The sequence below is a fragment of the Phyllobates terribilis genome, unplaced genomic scaffold (genome assembly GCF_046119375.1).
Source record: "Phyllobates terribilis strain yellow unplaced genomic scaffold, ASM4611937v1 Scaffold_9__5_contigs__length_417890890, whole genome shotgun sequence".
In the NCBI taxonomy this organism is placed as follows: domain Eukaryota; kingdom Metazoa; phylum Chordata; class Amphibia; order Anura; family Dendrobatidae; genus Phyllobates; species Phyllobates terribilis.
In genome coordinates, this window is record NW_027362769.1 from 11,130,804 (window position 1) to 11,149,390 (window position 18,587).

General features: G+C 41.4%; 1 protein-coding gene across 1 annotated transcript in view; it reads left to right on the top strand.

Moving 5' to 3' along the window:
* TRPM2 (transient receptor potential cation channel subfamily M member 2) overlaps positions 1 to 18,587 on the top strand; it is a 1,046,990-nt gene that overhangs the window by 669,448 nt on the left and 358,955 nt on the right. Inside the window, exon 28 of the mRNA XM_073646321.1 lies at positions 17,328 to 17,415. Within this exon, the coding sequence (XP_073502422.1) occupies positions 17,328 to 17,415 (88 nt within the window). The remainder of the gene's footprint in view (positions 1 to 17,327; positions 17,416 to 18,587) is intronic.

Below are 18,587 nucleotides of genomic sequence, written 5' to 3' on the forward strand. Positions count from 1 at the left end.
CTGCTGATAGGCTGACAGATTGCACCTCCCCACTGCAAATGCGGGAAAGAGATAAAAAAATGGAGATCTTCATTGTTCCTGCAGAGATCCATCCCCTGCCCCTCCCCCCAACCCGCTGTACACTCAAACTGCGTATTAACATTAATTTTCATCATTACTGAGAAAAAATCCAGTTATGATTTTGGTGCACGAACAGTTATCGAACATAACCTCGAACAGCCGAATTTTTCTCAAATTGTTCGTGTTCGCCGAACGGCTCGAACACCGCCCAAAACAGCTCGAATTTGAGATTGGCGAACAGTTCGAGTAGAACAACGCTCATCTCTATAAGACAGCTTTATTCTTCGGGTCAGTACGATTGCAGCGATACTACACTTATCGTAGTTATATAGTGTTTTTATGTTTTGGTGCTTTTACACAATAAAATCTATTTTATATAAAAAAGAATTGTTTGTGCATCGCTGAGTTGTGCATCGTTCTGAGAGCTATAACTTTTTTATTTTTCCACTGATGGAGCTGCGCAGGCGGCTTTTTTTTTGCGGGACAAGATGACATTTTAGCGGTACCATTTTTATTTCCATTTAGCTTTTTGATCACATTTTATTCCACTTTTTGTTGGCGGTATGATGAAAAAGCATAGTTTTTTGCTCCATTTTTTATTTATTTTTACTGTGTGCACAGAAGGGGTTAATTAGTTTTATAAGGCTGCGTGCCCACTATGCGTTTTTCAAGCGTTTTTGCCTCGGAATTTCCGCAGCGAAAATGCTTAAAAAGCGCTTGGTAATACTTGCCCCATGGTCCCCAATGATAATCCGCATGCGCTGTGCACATGCTGCGGAAATTTCCTCTGCGGATTATCATTGCAGAAAAATACGCAGCATGTCCATTAATTTTGTGGACACGCAGCGTACTTGCCGCCATTGACTTGCATTGAATCGCTTAATATCTGCATGGCTACATGTGCACATGCGGATATTAAACGATTCAATGTGCGGATGGTACCCGGGTCTGGAGAAGAGGAGACTCTCCTCCAGAGCTGGGTACCATAGAACCTGTAAAAAAAGAATTTAAAATAAAAATTAAACATATACTTACCTTCCGATGTCCCTCGGTCTCCTTTACGATGCGTCCGGTCTCTTGTACAGCTTGCGGTGGTCTAAAAGGTGATGTCATTTAGTCATGTGACAGGTCACGTGACCGCCAACGTCGGCGGTTGCGTGACCTGTCACATGACTAAATGACGTCACCGCAGGTCCTTTTAGACCACCGTGAGCTGTACAAGTGACCGGACGCACCGGAGAAAAGACCGGGGGCCATCAGAAGATAAGTATAATGTTTATTTTTTACCATTTTTATTCTTTTTTTAACTATTACTTGGTCCCACTATATAAATCCATGCCGATTGTCAAGCACTTTTCCAAGTGATGCTAAAATCGCTTGGAAAAGCGCTTGATAACCCGCATGCAGAAATGCATATTACAATGCTTGACAAACGCTTCGACCTGGCAGGAAAAATGCATGTAAAATCCGCATGCGTTTTTCCTGCCAGGGAGATGCGGAAAAAATCTGCAGCATTTCGGCATCGTGGGCACTTAGCCTAAATCGGATTGTTCTGGACGCGTCGATAGCAAATATGTGTACTATTTTTGTTTTTGCATAAATATATGGTTTTATTGGTTTAATATTTTTTTTATTTTTTATTCTTTTTTTAACAGTTTGAAAACATTTTTCTTTAAGACTTTTTTTTTTTACTTTTTTACTTAGTGCCTGTATGGGACTAAGTAAATTTTTTTATTTTTCTGATCACTGGTCTCGTGCAATGCAATAGACATGTATTGCATTGCACGAGACCTGACAGTTTTACACTGTCAGATCTCCTGTTAGACTCAGCTGCTGGCTGAGCCTAGCAGGCCACCGTAAATAACAGACCTGAGGGTAATCATGTGACCTCCGGCTGCCATGACAATGCCAGATCTTATCACGGGGGCCGTCGGAAAGGAGAGTGGACGACCCCCTTTCCCTCTCACTGTCTTTTAAATGCCGCGGCATCTAAAAGATAGCAAAGAGTTAACATCATTGGGACCTGATCCAATCAGGTCCCGATGATGTTACCTGTCAGAGCTGTCGCTCTGCACAGGAATCACAGCTCTTGCAGGATCCTGGGGGTCCTGAGTGCTGCAAGACCGCCGACCGTTCATAAATGTCTGTGATGCACAGAGCCCAGCAAGCGCCGACGTTTATATACAGTGGGCGGACGGGAAGAGGTTAATCACAAGAAAAGGAAGGAACTGTTTATTTAATTTATGTAAGAATATACAGAGAAATGCAGAAGAAGAGAGTGAGCGGAAGTCAGGACAAAGCCCTGACCAGCCGGGACAACAGGACTGCACCATCAAATTGGGATAGTCTCGCTGAAACCAGGACGGTTGGGAACTACACTGTGTTCCAAATTATTATGCAAATAATATTTTCTCAGATTTTCCCAAATTACCTATATGAATTGCAGTCATTGTAATTTTTCAGTCAAATAACTATTAGAGTACAATTGAAAGGTTTTTGTACAAACTGTCTATGATAGCAGTATATTTAAAAAAAAATAAAAAACTCAAACTGCACTCAAAATGCATGTTCCAAATTATTATGCACAGCAGAGTTTTCAACCTTTTCATTTTAATAAATAACAAAAAAATGGTCATTTTTGAAATTATAAGCATTAGCAGGTTATTACAAACTGAAATCAAACAGTTTTCAACTCAAAACTTTATTTAGGTGATGTTACATTTGCACATGGGACCCCTTGTTCGAAAGGAGATTCTGAACTCTCTCGTCCATTGAATTTGTCAGGTTTTGGATGGTTTCTGCTTCAATTGTTTTGCATGAGGACAGAATACCCTCCCAGAGCTGTTGCTTAGATGTGAACTGCCTCCCGCCATCATAGACACTTCTTTTGATGATGCTCCAGAGGTTCTCAATGGGGTTGAGGTCAGGGGAGCATGGGTGCCACACCATAAGTTTGTCCCCTTTTATGCCCATAGCAGCCAGAGATGCAGATGTGTTATGTGCAGCATGAGACGGGGCATTATCATGCATACTGTAGATGCAGATAAAAATTATTTTTAATTTGCAACCTCATGGAGGTCAGTATAGATGGACTAATAGAGAAAGTCCGACACACTGCTAGAAGGCCAAATATTTTTTCAGAGCTAGATGCAGAAAAAAATTATGTTCAGTTTGCAACCTGATGGAGGTCAGTATAGATGGACTAATAGAATGATGCTATGCCCAAAAGATTTTACTTCACTAGGTGCAGTAAAAAAATTGGTATTCTATACACAGGTGGTATATCTTGCAACACAGATAGGCTACTCCACTGACTAACACACTCTGCAATAGGCCAAAAAGGATTAGCTTTGCTAGATTCAGCCAAATGCTGTGAAAAAAACTTGCACAGCACTGGCACAGACCTGCCTGGCAAAAACTGATAGGAACTGATGTAACCTAGTCCTGAAAAGGACTCCAATTACAATTAGTCTTTACTCCCACAATCTATCTATTTAAGAGCACAGACCTCCCTGATAAAAGTCGTAGGAAATGCTGTAACCTAGTCCTTAAAAGGACTGCAATCACAACTATTCCCTACTCCCAAGCTATCTGTATATTTGTGCGAAAATTGGCTTGAAATTAACAAGGTATAGCGCACACAGCAACAGCGGTGCCGTCTAACACGCAGCTGCAGCAGTGAGAAAATGGTGGCGACGGGGAAAATGGCTTGGTCTTATAGGGCAAGGACATGTGACATACACTGCCAATGACACATGCCCTTGCTTGTGTGAAAAAAAGCACTTCGCTCCGTGTGTGCGCTGCTGATAGGCTGACAGATTGCACCTCCCCACTGCAAATGCAGGAAAGAGAAAAAAAAATGGAGATCTTCATTGTTCCTGCAGAGATCCATCCACTGCCCCTCCCCCCACCCCGCTGTACACTCAAACTGCGTATTAACATTAATTTTCATCATTACTGAGAAAAAATCCAGTTATGATTTTGGTGCACGAACAGTTATCGAACATAACCTCGAACAGCCGAATTTTTCTCAAATTGTTCGTGTTCGCCGAACGGCTCGAACACCGCCCAAAACAGCTCGAATTTGAGATTGGCGAACAGTTCGAGTAGAACAACGCTCATCTCTATAAGACAGCTTTATTCTTCGGGTCAGTACGATTGCAGCGATACTACACTTATCGTAGTTATATAGTGTTTTTATGTTTTGGTGCTTTTACACAATAAAATCTATTTTATATAAAAAATAATTGTTTGTGCATCGCTGAGTTGTGCATCGTTCTGAGAGCTATAACTTTTTTATTTTTCCACTGATGGAGCTGCGCAGGCAGCTTTTTTTTTGCGGGACAAGATGACATTTTAGCGGTACCATTTTTATTTCCATTTGGCTTTTTGATCACATTTTATTCCACTTTTTGTTGGCGGTATGATGAAAAAGCATAGTTTTTTGCTCCATTTTTTATTTATTTTTACTGTGTGCACAGAAGGGGTTAATTAGTTTTATAAGGCTGCGTGCCCACTATGCATTTTTCAAGCGTTTTTGCCTCGGAATTCCGCAGCGAAAATGCTTAAAAAGCGCTTGGTAATACGTGCCCCATGGTCCCCAATGATAATCCGCATGCGCTGTGCACATGCTGCGGAAATTTCCTCTGCGGATTATCATTGCAGAAAAATACGCAACATGTCCATTAATTTTGTGGACACGCAGCGTACTTGCCGCCATTGACTTGCATTGAATCGCTTAATATCTGCATGGCTACATGTGCACATGCGGATATTAAACGATTCAATGTGCGGATGGTACCTGGGTCTTGAGAAGAGGAGACTCTCCTCCAGAGCTGGGTACCATAGAACCTGTAAAAAAAGAATTTAAAATAAAAATTAAACATATACTTACCTTCCGATGTCCCTCGGTCTCCTTTACGATGCGTCCGGTCTCTTGTACAGCTTGCGGTGGTCTAAAAGGTGATGTCATTTAGTCATGTGACAGGTCACGTGACCGCCAACGTCGGCGGTTGCGTGACCTGTCACATGACTAAATGACGTCACCGCAGGTCCTTTTAGACCACCGTGAGCTGTACAAGTGACCGGACGCACCGGAGAAAAGACCGGGGGCCATCAGAAGATAAGTATAATGTTTATTTTTTACCATTTTTATTCTTTTTTTAACTATTACTTGCTCCCACTATATAAATCCATGCCGATTGCCAAGCACTTTTCCAAGTGATGCTAAAATCGCTTGGAAAAGCGCTTGATAACCCGCATGCAGAAATGCATATTACAATGCTTGACAAACGCTTCGACCTGGCAGGAAAAATGCATGTAAAATCCGCATGCGTTTTTCCTGCCAGGGAGATGCGGAAAAAATCTGCAGCATTTCGGCATCGTGGGCACTTAGCCTAAATCGGATTGTTCTGGACGCGGCGATAGCAAATATGTGTACTATTTTTGTTTTTGCATAAATTTATGGTTTTATTGGTTTAATATTATTTTTATTTTTTATTCTTTTTTTAATAGTTTGAAAACATTTTTCTTTAAGACTTTTTTTTTTACTTTTTTACTTAGTGCCTGTATGGGACTAAGTAAATTTTTTTATTTTTCTGATCACTGGTCTCGTGCAATGCAATAGACATGTATTGCATTGCACGAGACCTGACAGTTTTACACTGTCAGATCTCCTGTTAGACTCAGCTGCTGGCTGAGCCTAGCAGGCCACCGTAAATAACAGACCTGAGGGTAATCATGTGACCTCCGGCTGCCATGACAATGCCAGATCTTATCACGGGGGCCGTCGGAAAGGAGAGTGGACGACCCCCTTTCCCTCTCACTGTCTTTTAAATGCCGCGGCATCTAAAAGATAGCAAAGAGTTAACATCATTGGGACCTGATCCAATCAGGTCCCGATGATGTTACCTGTCAGAGCTGTCGCTCTGCACAGGAATCACAGCTCTTGCAGGATCCTGGGGGTCCTGAGTGCTGCAAGACCGCCGACCGTTCATAAATGTCTGTGATGCACAGAGCCCAGCAAGCGCCGACGTTTATATACAGTGGGCGGACGGGAAGAGGTTAATCACAAGAAAAGGAAGGAACTGTTTATTTAATTTATGTAAGAATATACAGAGAAATGCAGAAGAAGAGAGTGAGCGGAAGTCAGGACAAAGCCCTGACCAGCCGGGACAACAGGACTGCACCATCAAATTGGGATAGTCTCGCTGAAACCAGGACGGTTGGGAACTACACTGTGTTCCAAATTATTATGCAAATAATATTTTCTCAGATTTTCCCAAATTACCTATATGAATTGCAGTCATTGTAATTTTTCAGTCAAATAACTATTAGAGTACAATTGAAAGGTTTTTGTACAAACTGTCTATGATAGCAGTATATTTAAAAAAAAATAAAAAACTCAAACTGCACTCAAAATGCATGTTCCAAATTATTATGCACAGCAGAGTTTTCAACCTTTTCATTTTAATAAATAACAAAAAAATGGTCATTTTTGAAATTATAAGCATTAGCAGGTTATTACAAACTGAAATCAAACAGTTTTCAACTCAAAACTTTATTTAGGTGATGTTACATTTGCACATGGGACCCCTTGTTCGAAAGGAGATTCTAAACTCTCTCGTCCATTGAATTTGTCAGGTTTTGGATGGTTTCTGCTTCAATTGTTTTGCATGAGGACAGAATACCCTCCCAGAGCTGTTGCTTAGATGTGAACTGCCTCCCGCCATCATAGACACTTCTTTTGATGATGCTCCAGAGGTTCTCAATGGGGTTGAGGTCAGGGGAGCATGGGTGCCACACCATAAGTTTGTCCCCTTTTATGCCCATAGCAGCCAGAGATGCAGATGTGTTATGTGCAGCATGAGACGGGGCATTATCATGCATACTGTAGATGCAGATAAAAATTATTTTTAATTTGCAACCTGATGGAGGTCAGTATAGATGGACTAATAGAGAAAGTCCGACACACTGCTAGAAGGCCAAATATTTTTTCAGAGCTAGATGCAGAAAAAAATTATATTCAGTTTGCAACCTGATGGAGGTCAGTATAGATGGACTAATAGAATGATGCTATGCCCAAAAGATTTTACTTCACTAGGTGCAGTAAAAAAATTGGTATTCTATACACAGGTGGTATATCTTGCAACACAGATAGGCTACTCCACTGACTAACACACTCTGCAATAGGCCAAAAAGGATTAGCTTTGCTAGATTCAGCCAAATGCTGTGAAAAAAACTTGCACAGCACTGGCACAGACCTGCCTGGCAAAAACTGATAGGAACTGATGTAACCTAGTCCTGAAAAGGACTCCAATTACAATTAGTCTTTACTCCCACAATCTATCTATTTAAGAGCACAGACCTCCCTGATAAAAGTCGTAGGAAATGCTGTAACCTAGTCCTTAAAAGGACTGCAATCACAACTATTCCCTACTCCCAAGCTATCTGTATATTTGTGCGAAAATTGGCTTGAAATTAACAAGGTATAGCGCACACAGCAACAGCGGTGCCGTCTAACACGCAGCTGCAGCAGTGAGAAAATGGTGGCGACGGGGAAAATGGCTTGGTCTTATAGGGCAAGGACATGTGACATACACTGCCAATGACACATGCCCTTGCTTGTGTGAAAAAAAGCACTTCGCTCCGTGTGTGCGCTGCTGATAGGCTGACAGATTGCACCTCCCCACTGCAAATGCGGGAAAGAGAAAAAAAAATGGAGATCTTCATTGTTCCTGCAGAGATCCATCCCCTGCCCCTCCCCCCACCCCACTGTAAACTCAAACTGCGTATTAACATTAATTTTCATCATTACTGAGAAAAAATCCAGTTATGATTTTGGTGCACGAACAGTTATCGAACATAACCTCGAACAGCCGAATTTTTCTCAAATTGTTCGTGTTCGCCGAACGGCTCGAACACCGCCCAAAACAGCTCGAATTTGAGATTGGCGAACAGTTCGAGTAGAACAACGCTCATCTCTATAAGACAGCTTTATTCTTCGGGTCAGTACGATTGCAGCGATACTACACTTATCGTAGTTATATAGTGTTTTTATGTTTTGGTGCTTTTACACAATAAAATCTATTTTATATAAAAAAGAATTGTTTGTGCATCGCTGAGTTGTGCATCGTTCTGAGAGCTATAACTTTTTTATTTTTCCACTGATGGAGCTGCGCAGGCGGCTTTTTTTTTGCGGGACAAGATGACATTTTAGCGGTACCATTTTTATTTCCATTTGGCTTTTTGATCACATTTTATTCCACTTTTTGTTGGCGGTATGATGAAAAAGCATAGTTTTTTGCTCCATTTTTTATTTATTTTTACTGTGTGCACAGAAGGGGTTAATTAGTTTTATAAGGCTGCGTGCCCACTATGCATTTTTCAAGCGTTTTTGCCTCGGAATTCCGCAGCGAAAATGCTTAAAAAGTGCTTGGTAATACGTGCCCCATGGTCCCCAATGATAATCCGCATGCGCTGTGCACATGCTGCGGAAATTTCCTCTGCGGATTATCATTGCAGAAAAATACGCAGCATGTCCATTAATTTTGTGGACACGCAGCGTACTTGCCGCCATTGACTTGCATTGAATCGCTTAATATCTGCATGGCTACATGTGCACATGCGGATATTAAACGATTCAATGTGCGGATGGTACCTGGGTCTGGAGAAGAGGAGACTCTCCTCCAGAGCTGGGTACCATAGAACCTGTAAAAAAAGAATTTAAAACAAAAATTAAACATATACTTACCTTCCGATGTCCCTCGGTCTCCTTTACGATGCGTCCGGTCTCTTGTACAGCTTGCGGTGGTCTAAAAGGTGATGTCATTTAGTCATGTGACAGGTCACGTGACCGCCAACGTCGGCGGTTGCGTGACCTGTCACATGACTAAATGACGTCACCGCAGGTCCTTTTAGACCACCGTGAGCTGTACAAGTGACCGGACGCACCGGAGAAAAGACCGGGGGCCATCAGAAGATAAGTATAATGTTTATTTTTTACCATTTTTATTCTTTTTTTAACTATTACTTGGTCCCACTATATAAATCCATGCCGATTGCCAAGCACTTTTCCAAGTGATGCTAAAATCGCTTGGAAAAGTGCTTGATAACCCGCATGCAGAAATGCATATTACAATGCTTGACAAACGCTTCGACCTGGCAGGAAAAATGCATGTAAAATCCGCATGCGTTTTTCCTGCCAGGGAGATGCGGAAAAAATCTGCAGCATTTCGGCATCGTGGGCACTTAGCCTAAATCGGATTGTTCTGGACGCGGCGATAGCAAATATGTGTACTATTTTTGTTTTTGCATAAATATATGGTTTTATTGGTTTAATATTATTTTTATTTTTTATTCTTTTTTTAATAGTTTGAAAACATTTTTCTTTAAGACTTTTTTTTTTACTTTTTTACTTAGTGCCTGTATGGGACTAAGTAAATTTTTTTATTTTTCTGATCACTGGTCTCGTGCAATGCAATAGACATGTATTGCATTGCACGAGACCTGACAGTTTTACACTGTCAGATCTCCTGTTAGACTCAGCAGCTGGCTGAGCCTAGCAGGCCACCGTAAATAACAGACCTGAGGGTAATCATGTGACCTCCGGCTGCCATGACAATGCCAGATCTTATCACGGGGGCCGTCGGAAAGGAGAGTGGACGACCCCCTTTCCCTCTCACTGTCTTTTAAATGCCGCGGCATCTAAAAGATAGCAAAGAGTTAACATCATTGGGACCTGATCCAATCAGGTCCCGATGATGTTACCTGTCAGAGCTGTCGCTCTGCACAGGAATCACAGCTCTTGCAGGATCCTGGGGGTCCTGAGTGCTGCAAGACCGCCGACCGTTCATAAATGTCTGTGATGCACAGAGCCCAGCAAGCGCCGACGTTTATATACAGTGGGCGGACGGGAAGAGGTTAATCACAAGAAAAGGAAGGAACTGTTTATTTAATTTATGTAAGAATATACAGAGAAATGCAGAAGAAGAGAGTGAGCGGAAGTCAGGACAAAGCCCTGACCAGCCGGGACAACAGGACTGCACCATCAAATTGGGATAGTCTCGCTGAAACCAGGACGGTTGGGAACTACACTGTGTTCCAAATTATTATGCAAATAATATTTTCTCAGATTTTCCCAAATTACCTATATGAATTGCAGTCATTGTAATTTTTCAGTCAAATAACTATTAGAGTACAATTGAAAGGTTTTTGTACAAACTGTCTATGATAGCAGTATATTTAAAAAAAAATAAAAAACTCAAACTGCACTCAAAATGCATGTTCCAAATTATTATGCACAGCAGAGTTTTCAACCTTTTCATTTTAATAAATAACAAAAAAATGGTCATTTTTGAAATTATAAGCATTAGCAGGTTATTACAAACTGAAATCAAACAGTTTTCAACTCAAAACTTTATTTAGGTGATGTTACATTTGCACATGGGACCCCTTGTTCGAAAGGAGCTTCTGAACTCTCTCGTCCATTGAATTTGTCAGGTTTTGGATGGTTTCTGCTTCAATTGTTTTGCATGAGGACAGAATACCCTCCCAGAGCTGTTGCTTAGATGTGAACTGCCTTCCGCCATCATAGACACTTCTTTTGATGATGCTCCAGAGGTTCTCAATGGGGTTGAGGTCAGGGGAGCATGGGTGCCACACCATAAGTTTGTCCCCTTTTATGCCCATAGCAGCCAGAGATGCAGATGTGTTATGTGCAGCATGAGACGGGGCATTATCATGCATACTGTAGATGCAGATAAAAATTATTTTTAATTTGCAACCTGATGGAGGTCAGTATAGATGGACTAATGACTGTGAGCCCTCGCGGGCAGGGTCCTCGCTCCTCCTGTACCAGTCGCTGACTCGTTTTGTTAAGATTATGTAAATGCTTTTGTTATGTATATCCCTATCACATGTAAAGCGCCATGGAATAAATGGCGCTATAATAATAAATAATAATAATAAATAATAATAGAGAAAGTCCGACACACTGCTAGAAGGCCAAATATTTTTTCAGAGCTAGATGCAGAAAAAAATTATATTCAGTTTGCAACCTGATGGAGGTCAGTATAGATGGACTAATAGAATGATGCTATGCCCAAAAGATTTTACTTCACTAGGTGCAGTAAAAAAATTGGTATTCTATACACAGGTGGTATATCTTGCAACACAGATAGGCTACTCCACTGACTAACACACTCTGCAATAGGCCAAAAAGGATTAGCTTTGCTAGATTCAGCCAAATGCTGTGAAAAAAACTTGCACAGCACTGGCACAGACCTGCCTGGCAAAAACTGATAGGAACTGATGTAACCTAGTCCTGAAAAGGACTCCAATTACAATTAGTCTTTACTCCCACAATCTATCTATTTAAGAGCACAGACCTCCCTGATAAAAGTCGTAGGAAATGCTGTAACCTAGTCCTTAAAAGGACTGCAATCACAACTATTCCCTACTCCCAAGCTATCTGTATATTTGTGCGAAAATTGGCTTGAAATTAACAAGGTATAGCGCACACAGCAACAGCGGTGCCGTCTAACACGCAGCTGCAGCAGTGAGAAAATGGTGGCGACGGGGAAAATGGCTTGGTCTTATAGGGCAAGGACATGTGACATACACTGCCAATGACACATGCCCTTGCTTGTGTGAAAAAAAGCACTTCGCTCCGTGTGTGCGCTGCTGATAGGCTGACAGATTGCACCTCCCCACTGCAAATGCGGGAAAGAGAAAAAAAAATGGAGATCTTCATTGTTCCTGCAGAGATCCATCCCCTGCCCCTCCCCCCACCCCGCTGTACACTCAAACTGCGTATTAACATTAATTTTCATCATTACTGAGAAAAAATCCAGTTATGATTTTGGTGCTCGAACAGTTATCGAACATAACCTCGAACAGCCGAATTTTTCTCAAATTGTTCGTGTTCGCCGAACGGTTCGAACACCGCCCAAAACAGCTCGAATTTGAGATTGGCGAACAGTTCGAGTAGAACAACGCTCATCTCTATAAGACAGCTTTATTCTTCGGGTCAGTACGATTGCAGCGATACTACACTTATCGTAGTTATATAGTGTTTTTATGTTTTGGTGCTTTTACACAATAAAATCTATTTTATATAAAAAAGAATTGTTTGTGCATCGCTGAGTTGTGCATCGTTCTGAGAGCTATAACTTTTTTATTTTTCCACTGATGGAGCTGCGCAGGCGGCTTTTTTTTGCGGGACAAGATGACATTTTAGCGGTACCATTTTTATTTCCATTTGGCTTTTTGATCACATTTTATTCCACTTTTTGTTGGCGGTATGATGAAAAAGCATAGTTTTTTGCTCCATTTTTTATTTATTTTTACTGTGTGCACAGAAGGGGTTAATTAGTTTTATAAGGCTGCGTGCCCACTATGCATTTTTCAAGCGTTTTTGCCTCGGAATTCCGCAGCGAAAATGCTTAAAAAGCGCTTGGTAATACGTGCCCCATGGTCCCCAATGATAATCCGCATGCGCTGTGCACATGCTGCGGAAATTTCCTCTGCGGATTATCATTGCAGAAAAATACGCAGCATGTCCATTAATTTTGTGGACACGCAGCGTACTTGCCGCCATTGACTTGCATTGAATCGCTTAATATCTGCATGGCTACATGTGCACATGCGGATATTAAACGATTCAATGTGCGGATGGTACATGGGTCTGGAGAAGAGGAGACTCTCCTCCAGAGCTGGGTACCATAGAACCTGTAAAAAAAGAATTTAAAATAAAAATTAAACATATACTTACCTTCCGATGTCCCTCGGTCTCCTTTACGATGCGTCCGGTCTCTTGTACAGCTTGCGGTGGTCTAAAAGGTGATGTCATTTAGTCATGTGACAGGTCACGTGACCGCCAACGTCGGCGGTTGCGTGACCTGTCACATGACTAAATGACGTCACCGCAGGTCCTTTTAGACCACCGTGAGCTGTACAAGTGACCGGACGCACCGGAGAAAAGACCGGGGGCCATCAGAAGATAAGTATAATGTTTATTTTTTACCATTTTTATTCTTTTTTTAACTATTACTTGGTCCCACTATATAAATCCATGCCGATTGCCAAGCACTTTTCCAAGTGATGCTAAAATCGCTTGGAAAAGCGCTTGATAACCCGCATGCAGAAATGCATATTACAATGCTTGACAAACGCTTCGACCTGGCAGGAAAAATGCATGTAAAATCCGCATGCGTTTTTCCTGCCAGGGAGATGCGGAAAAAATCTGCAGCATTTCGGCATCGTGGGCACTTAGCCTAAATCGGATTGTTCTGGACGCGGCGATAGCAAATATGTGTACTATTTTTGTTTTTGCATAAATATATGGTTTTATTGGTTTAATATTATTTTTATTTTTTATTCTTTTTTTAATAGTTTGAAAACATTTTTCTTTAAGACTTTTTTTTTTACTTTTTTACTTAGTGCCTGTATGGGACTAAGTAAATTTTTTTATTTTTCTGATCACTGGTCTCGTGCAATGCAATAGACATGTATTGCATTGCACGAGACCTGACAGTTTTACACTGTCAGATCTCCTGTTAGACTCAGCTGCTGGCTGAGCCTAGCAGGCCACCGTAAATAACAGACCTGAGGGTAATCATGTGACCTCCGGCTGCCATGACAATGCCAGATCTTATCACGGGGGCCGTCGGAAAGGAGAGTGGACGACCCCCTTTCCCTCTCACTGTCTTTTAAATGCCGCGGCATCTAAAAGATAGCAAAGAGTTAACATCATTGGGACCTGATCCAATCAGGTCCCGATGATGTTACCTGTCAGAGCTGTCGCTCTGCACAGGAATCACAGCTCTTGCAGGATCCTGGGGGTCCTGAGTGCTGCAAGACCGCCGACCGTTCATAAATGTCTGTGATGCACAGAGCCCAGCAAGCGCCGACGTTTATATACAGTGGGCGGTCGGGAAGAGGTTAATCACAAGAAAAGGAAGGAACTGTTTATTTAATTTATGTAAGAATATACAGAGAAATGCAGAAGAAGAGAGTGAGCGGAAGTCAGGACAAAGCCCTGACCAGCCGGCACAACAGGACTGCCCCATCAAATTGGGATAGTCTCGCTGAAACCAGGACGGTTGGGAACTACACTGTGTTCCAAATTATTATGCAAATAATATTTTCTCAGATTTTCCCAAATTACCTATATGAATTGCAGTCATTGTAATTTTTCAGTCAAATAACTATTAGAGTACAATTGAAAGGTTTTTGTACAAACTGTCTATGATAGCAGTATATTTAAAAAAAAATAAAAAACTCAAACTGCACTCAAAATGCATGTTCCAAATTATTATGCACAGCAGAGTTTTCAACCTTTTCATTTTAATAAATAGCAAAAAAATGGTCATTTTTGAAATTATAAGCATTAGCAGGTTATTACAAACTGAAATCAAACAGTTTTCAACTCAAAACTTTATTTAGGTGATGTTACATTTGCACATAGGACCCCTTGTTCGAAAGGAGCTTCTGAACTCTCTCGTCCATTGAATTTGTCAGGTTTTGGATGGTTTCTGCTTCAATTGTTTTGCATGAGGACAGAATACCCTCCCAGAGCTGTTGCTTAGATGTGAACTGCCTCCCGCCATCATAGACACTTCTTTTGATGATGCTCCAGAGGTTCTCAATGGGGTTGAGGTCAGGGGAGCATGGGTGCCACACCATAAGTTTGTCCCCTTTTATGCCCATAGCAGCCAGAGATGCAGATGTGTTATGTGCAGCATGAGACGGGGCATTATCATGCATGAAAATGATCTTGCTGCGGAATGCACGGTTCTTCTTCTTGAACCATGGAAGGAAGTGCTGTTTGAGAAACTCAACATACATTATGACGTTCATCTTTACCCCTTCAGGGATCCTAAAAGGGCCGACAATCTCTCTCCCCATGATTCCAGCCCAAAACATTACTCCACCTCCTCCTTGTTAGCGCTGTAGCCGTGTTTGCATGCGGTGTCCATCAACCAGCCATCCTCCACTCCATCCATCTGGACCATCGAGATCATTTCATGCGTGATAATGCCCCGTCTCATGCTGCACATAACACATCTGCATCTCTGGCTGCTATGGGCATAAAAGGGGACAAACTTAAGGTGTGGCACCCATGCTCCCCTGACCTCAACCCCATTGAGAACCTCTGGAGCATCATCAAAAGGAGTATCTATGATGGCGGGAGGCAGTTCACATCTAAGTAACAGCTCTGGGAGGATATTCTGTCCTCATGCAAAACAATTAAAGCAGAAGCCATCCAAAACCTGACAAATTCAATGGACGAGAGAGTTCAGAAGCTCCTTTCGAACAAGCGGTCCTATGTGCAAATGTAACATCACCTAGAATAAAGTTTTGAGTTGAAAACTGTTTGATTTCAGTTTGTAATAACCTGCTAATGCTTATAATTTCAAAAATGACCATTTTTTTGTTATTTATTAAAATGAAACTGTTGAAAACTCTGCTGTGCATAATAATTTGGAACATGCATTTTGGGTGCAGTTTGAGTTTTTTATTTTTTTTTAAATATACTGTTATCATAGGCAGTTTGTACAAAAACCTTTCAATTGTACTCTAATAGTTATTTGACTGGAAAATTACAATGACTGCAATTCATATAGGTAATTTGGGAAAATCTGAGAAAATATTATTTGCATAATAATTTGGAACACAGTGTATTGATTTACCATCAATACCAATTTTCCTGAAAACTCTTTTCAGGCTGCACAGATCTCTCCTTCACAAAGCTGTTATCAACATTAACAAAATAAAGAAGCTGATAATAGGGCATATCCAATCTTACTAGTTGTATTGCTGGTATTTGTGAAAACTGCTTAAGGCTGTGTGCCCACGTAGCGTTTTACAAGCATTTATGCTGCGGAATTTCCGCAGCATAAACGCTTGGGAAACGCTTGGTAATCCGCCCCCCATGGTCCCTAATGACAAGCTGCACTATCAATGCCCATGCTGCGGATTTTTCCGCGGCGTTTATGCCGCGCTCAAAAATCCGCAGCATGTCCATTAATTTTTGCGGAAGCGCCGCCATTGACTTGCATTGAGACGCACATAATCCGTGTCAGTACATTTGTACTCACGGATTATATGCGTTCCAATGTGCGGATGGAACCCAAGTCTGGAGGAGAGGAGACTCTCATCCAGACTTGGGTACCATTGTACCTGTAAAAAAAAGAATCAATTAAAAAATAAAGATTATATTCACCTTCCGACGGCCCCCGGTCTCCTTCCCTGTGCTTGTGGGCAGGACTGAAGGACCTGCGGTGACATCACAGTCATGTGACCGCAGGCCCTTCAGTGCAGTGTCCCGCGATCAGCTGGCAGCCAGGAACGAGCGCAGCAACACACGCCGGGCCATCGGAAGGTAAGTATAGGTTTATTTTTTTATTTTTAAACATTCTTTTACGGTCACACTATATAAATCCATGCTGTTTGCATGGATTTATATAGTGTGACCTAGTTGTCAAGCACTTTCCAAGTGATGCTAAAATCGCCTGGAAAGCGCTTGTCAATCCGCATGCGGAAACGCATGTGAATAACGCTTCAAATCCGCATGTCCCTGGGAGGAAAAACGCATGCACAATCTGCATGCGTTTTTTCTGCCAGGGAGATGCAGAAATGCTGCAGAAATTTTCTGCTTCATTTCTGCATCGTGGGCACATAGCCTAAGGGTATGTTCTCACGGAAGGTTTTTTTTACTGTAAAATTTTCAGCCAGTTAAATTCACATAAAGAATTCAATATGAATAATACTTAAAACTATGCTGCCATATAATGAAAATGCAGCAGATTTTCAACAGCGTATTTGAATGTAAAAAAATCTGCATTTTACAGTGCCAGCATAGTGCATAACATTTTAAGAAATCTCATGCTTACGGTGCAAAAAATGAGCACAACTTAAATTGACTAGAGCTGCAGGTTTGAAATTGGCATGATGTTAAATTATGCTGCGTATGGCAATGTGAATTTCACCCTGTGCAATGCAATAAATGGGAGAAATCAGCTATTTGGCTTCAAATCTGTCACCGCTAACTGCAGTCTTTAAGACATTGGGCATAGGTGCATTCTCTATATTAGTAAAAAACTGAATTGCTCCATTTGCCCCCTAATGTCTTGTCCCATGCAGATAAGTCCAAGGCTGATTCCTGGGCTGGTTCTAGTATGTGTATTGATTCAAGCAATTTTACATTGCTTTTATATATGAAATTAATTGGTCCTGACTCCTTACATTTCCTTTTCTTTAAACAGGCACTAAGATCTGCAAACGCTTTAAACTGGATTGTTAATACACTCCTGGATAATGGTTTTGGGTCGAAAGAATCTGCTCCAGTTATTGGTAATTATGTTGTTTTGCCTTTTGTGTTAAGCTTTTAAAAAACTGTAAAAAAAAGCAAATAATTTGAGGAGCTGCACTCATGTGAATTTAAATATGTTCTCATTGTTCAGAAGACTTCATGTTTGTAGTGCCATAACTAGAGGCCTATGGGCCCCAGGGCAAAATTTGGATCTGGGCCCCTCAACACAACTAGCTTGTGCTGAGGTGCATAGATCCCACTAATAAAGACATACCAAATAAATATCACCAGATTGTTAGGGTGCTTTCACATTGTGTTCATGAACCAGCTCGGTGGGTTAACGTCCGAACCTTCCCCCTCTTCCCCGCAAAACGGGATTCGGACATATGCTCCGACGGGGACATAGACTGTCTCTGTAGTGGATCATTTTTAGGCGTGTATGCCTACTAAAGGCTGACACTCCAACTTTGTAGACTGTGCCTGGGTGTCCACCTCCAGTAGGCATACACTCCCGAAAATGATGCACAACAGAGTGCACGTTTGCTTTGCCAGCATGATTACAGTCTATGGCTCCATCGGCACATACAGTATGTCCGAATCCTGTTTTGCAAGGAGTTCAGACGTAAACCCCAACTCTGCCACTGAACGACTAAATGCAATGTGAAAGAACCCTTACTGAACAAAATCCACTTTATCACAACTAGTAATACCACAACCAGTACCATTTCACCATGACCATGAGAATATATTACCAAAACATAGCATCAGAGTATAACCATCATTCTGTTAATGAACAAAACCCACTATGACAAGACTAATATACCAGTAATACCATAGTACCACAAACAATGGATAAATACCACACCACCTTGACCAGTGCTCAGCATAAATGAGTACACCCCCTTTGAAAAGTAAAATTTTCACCAATATCTAAATGAGCACAAGAACAATTTCCAAAATTTCGACAAGACTGAATTTCATAGAACACTTGTTTTAACCCATAATTTGAAAGTAAGGTTAATAATATAACTTTCGTTACAAAATCTTCACTTCTACTCAAATTAGTTGCTGCAAAAATCCATATAGTCAAATGAGGAGGTAGTGTTTAGGACTTCTGCTTTGATAACACATCTGTGAAGTCCTGGTAGGGAGCAAACTAAATGAAGGCAGAATCGAGTTTCAGAGAAGGTAGTTGAGGCAGAGTGTTGAGGTA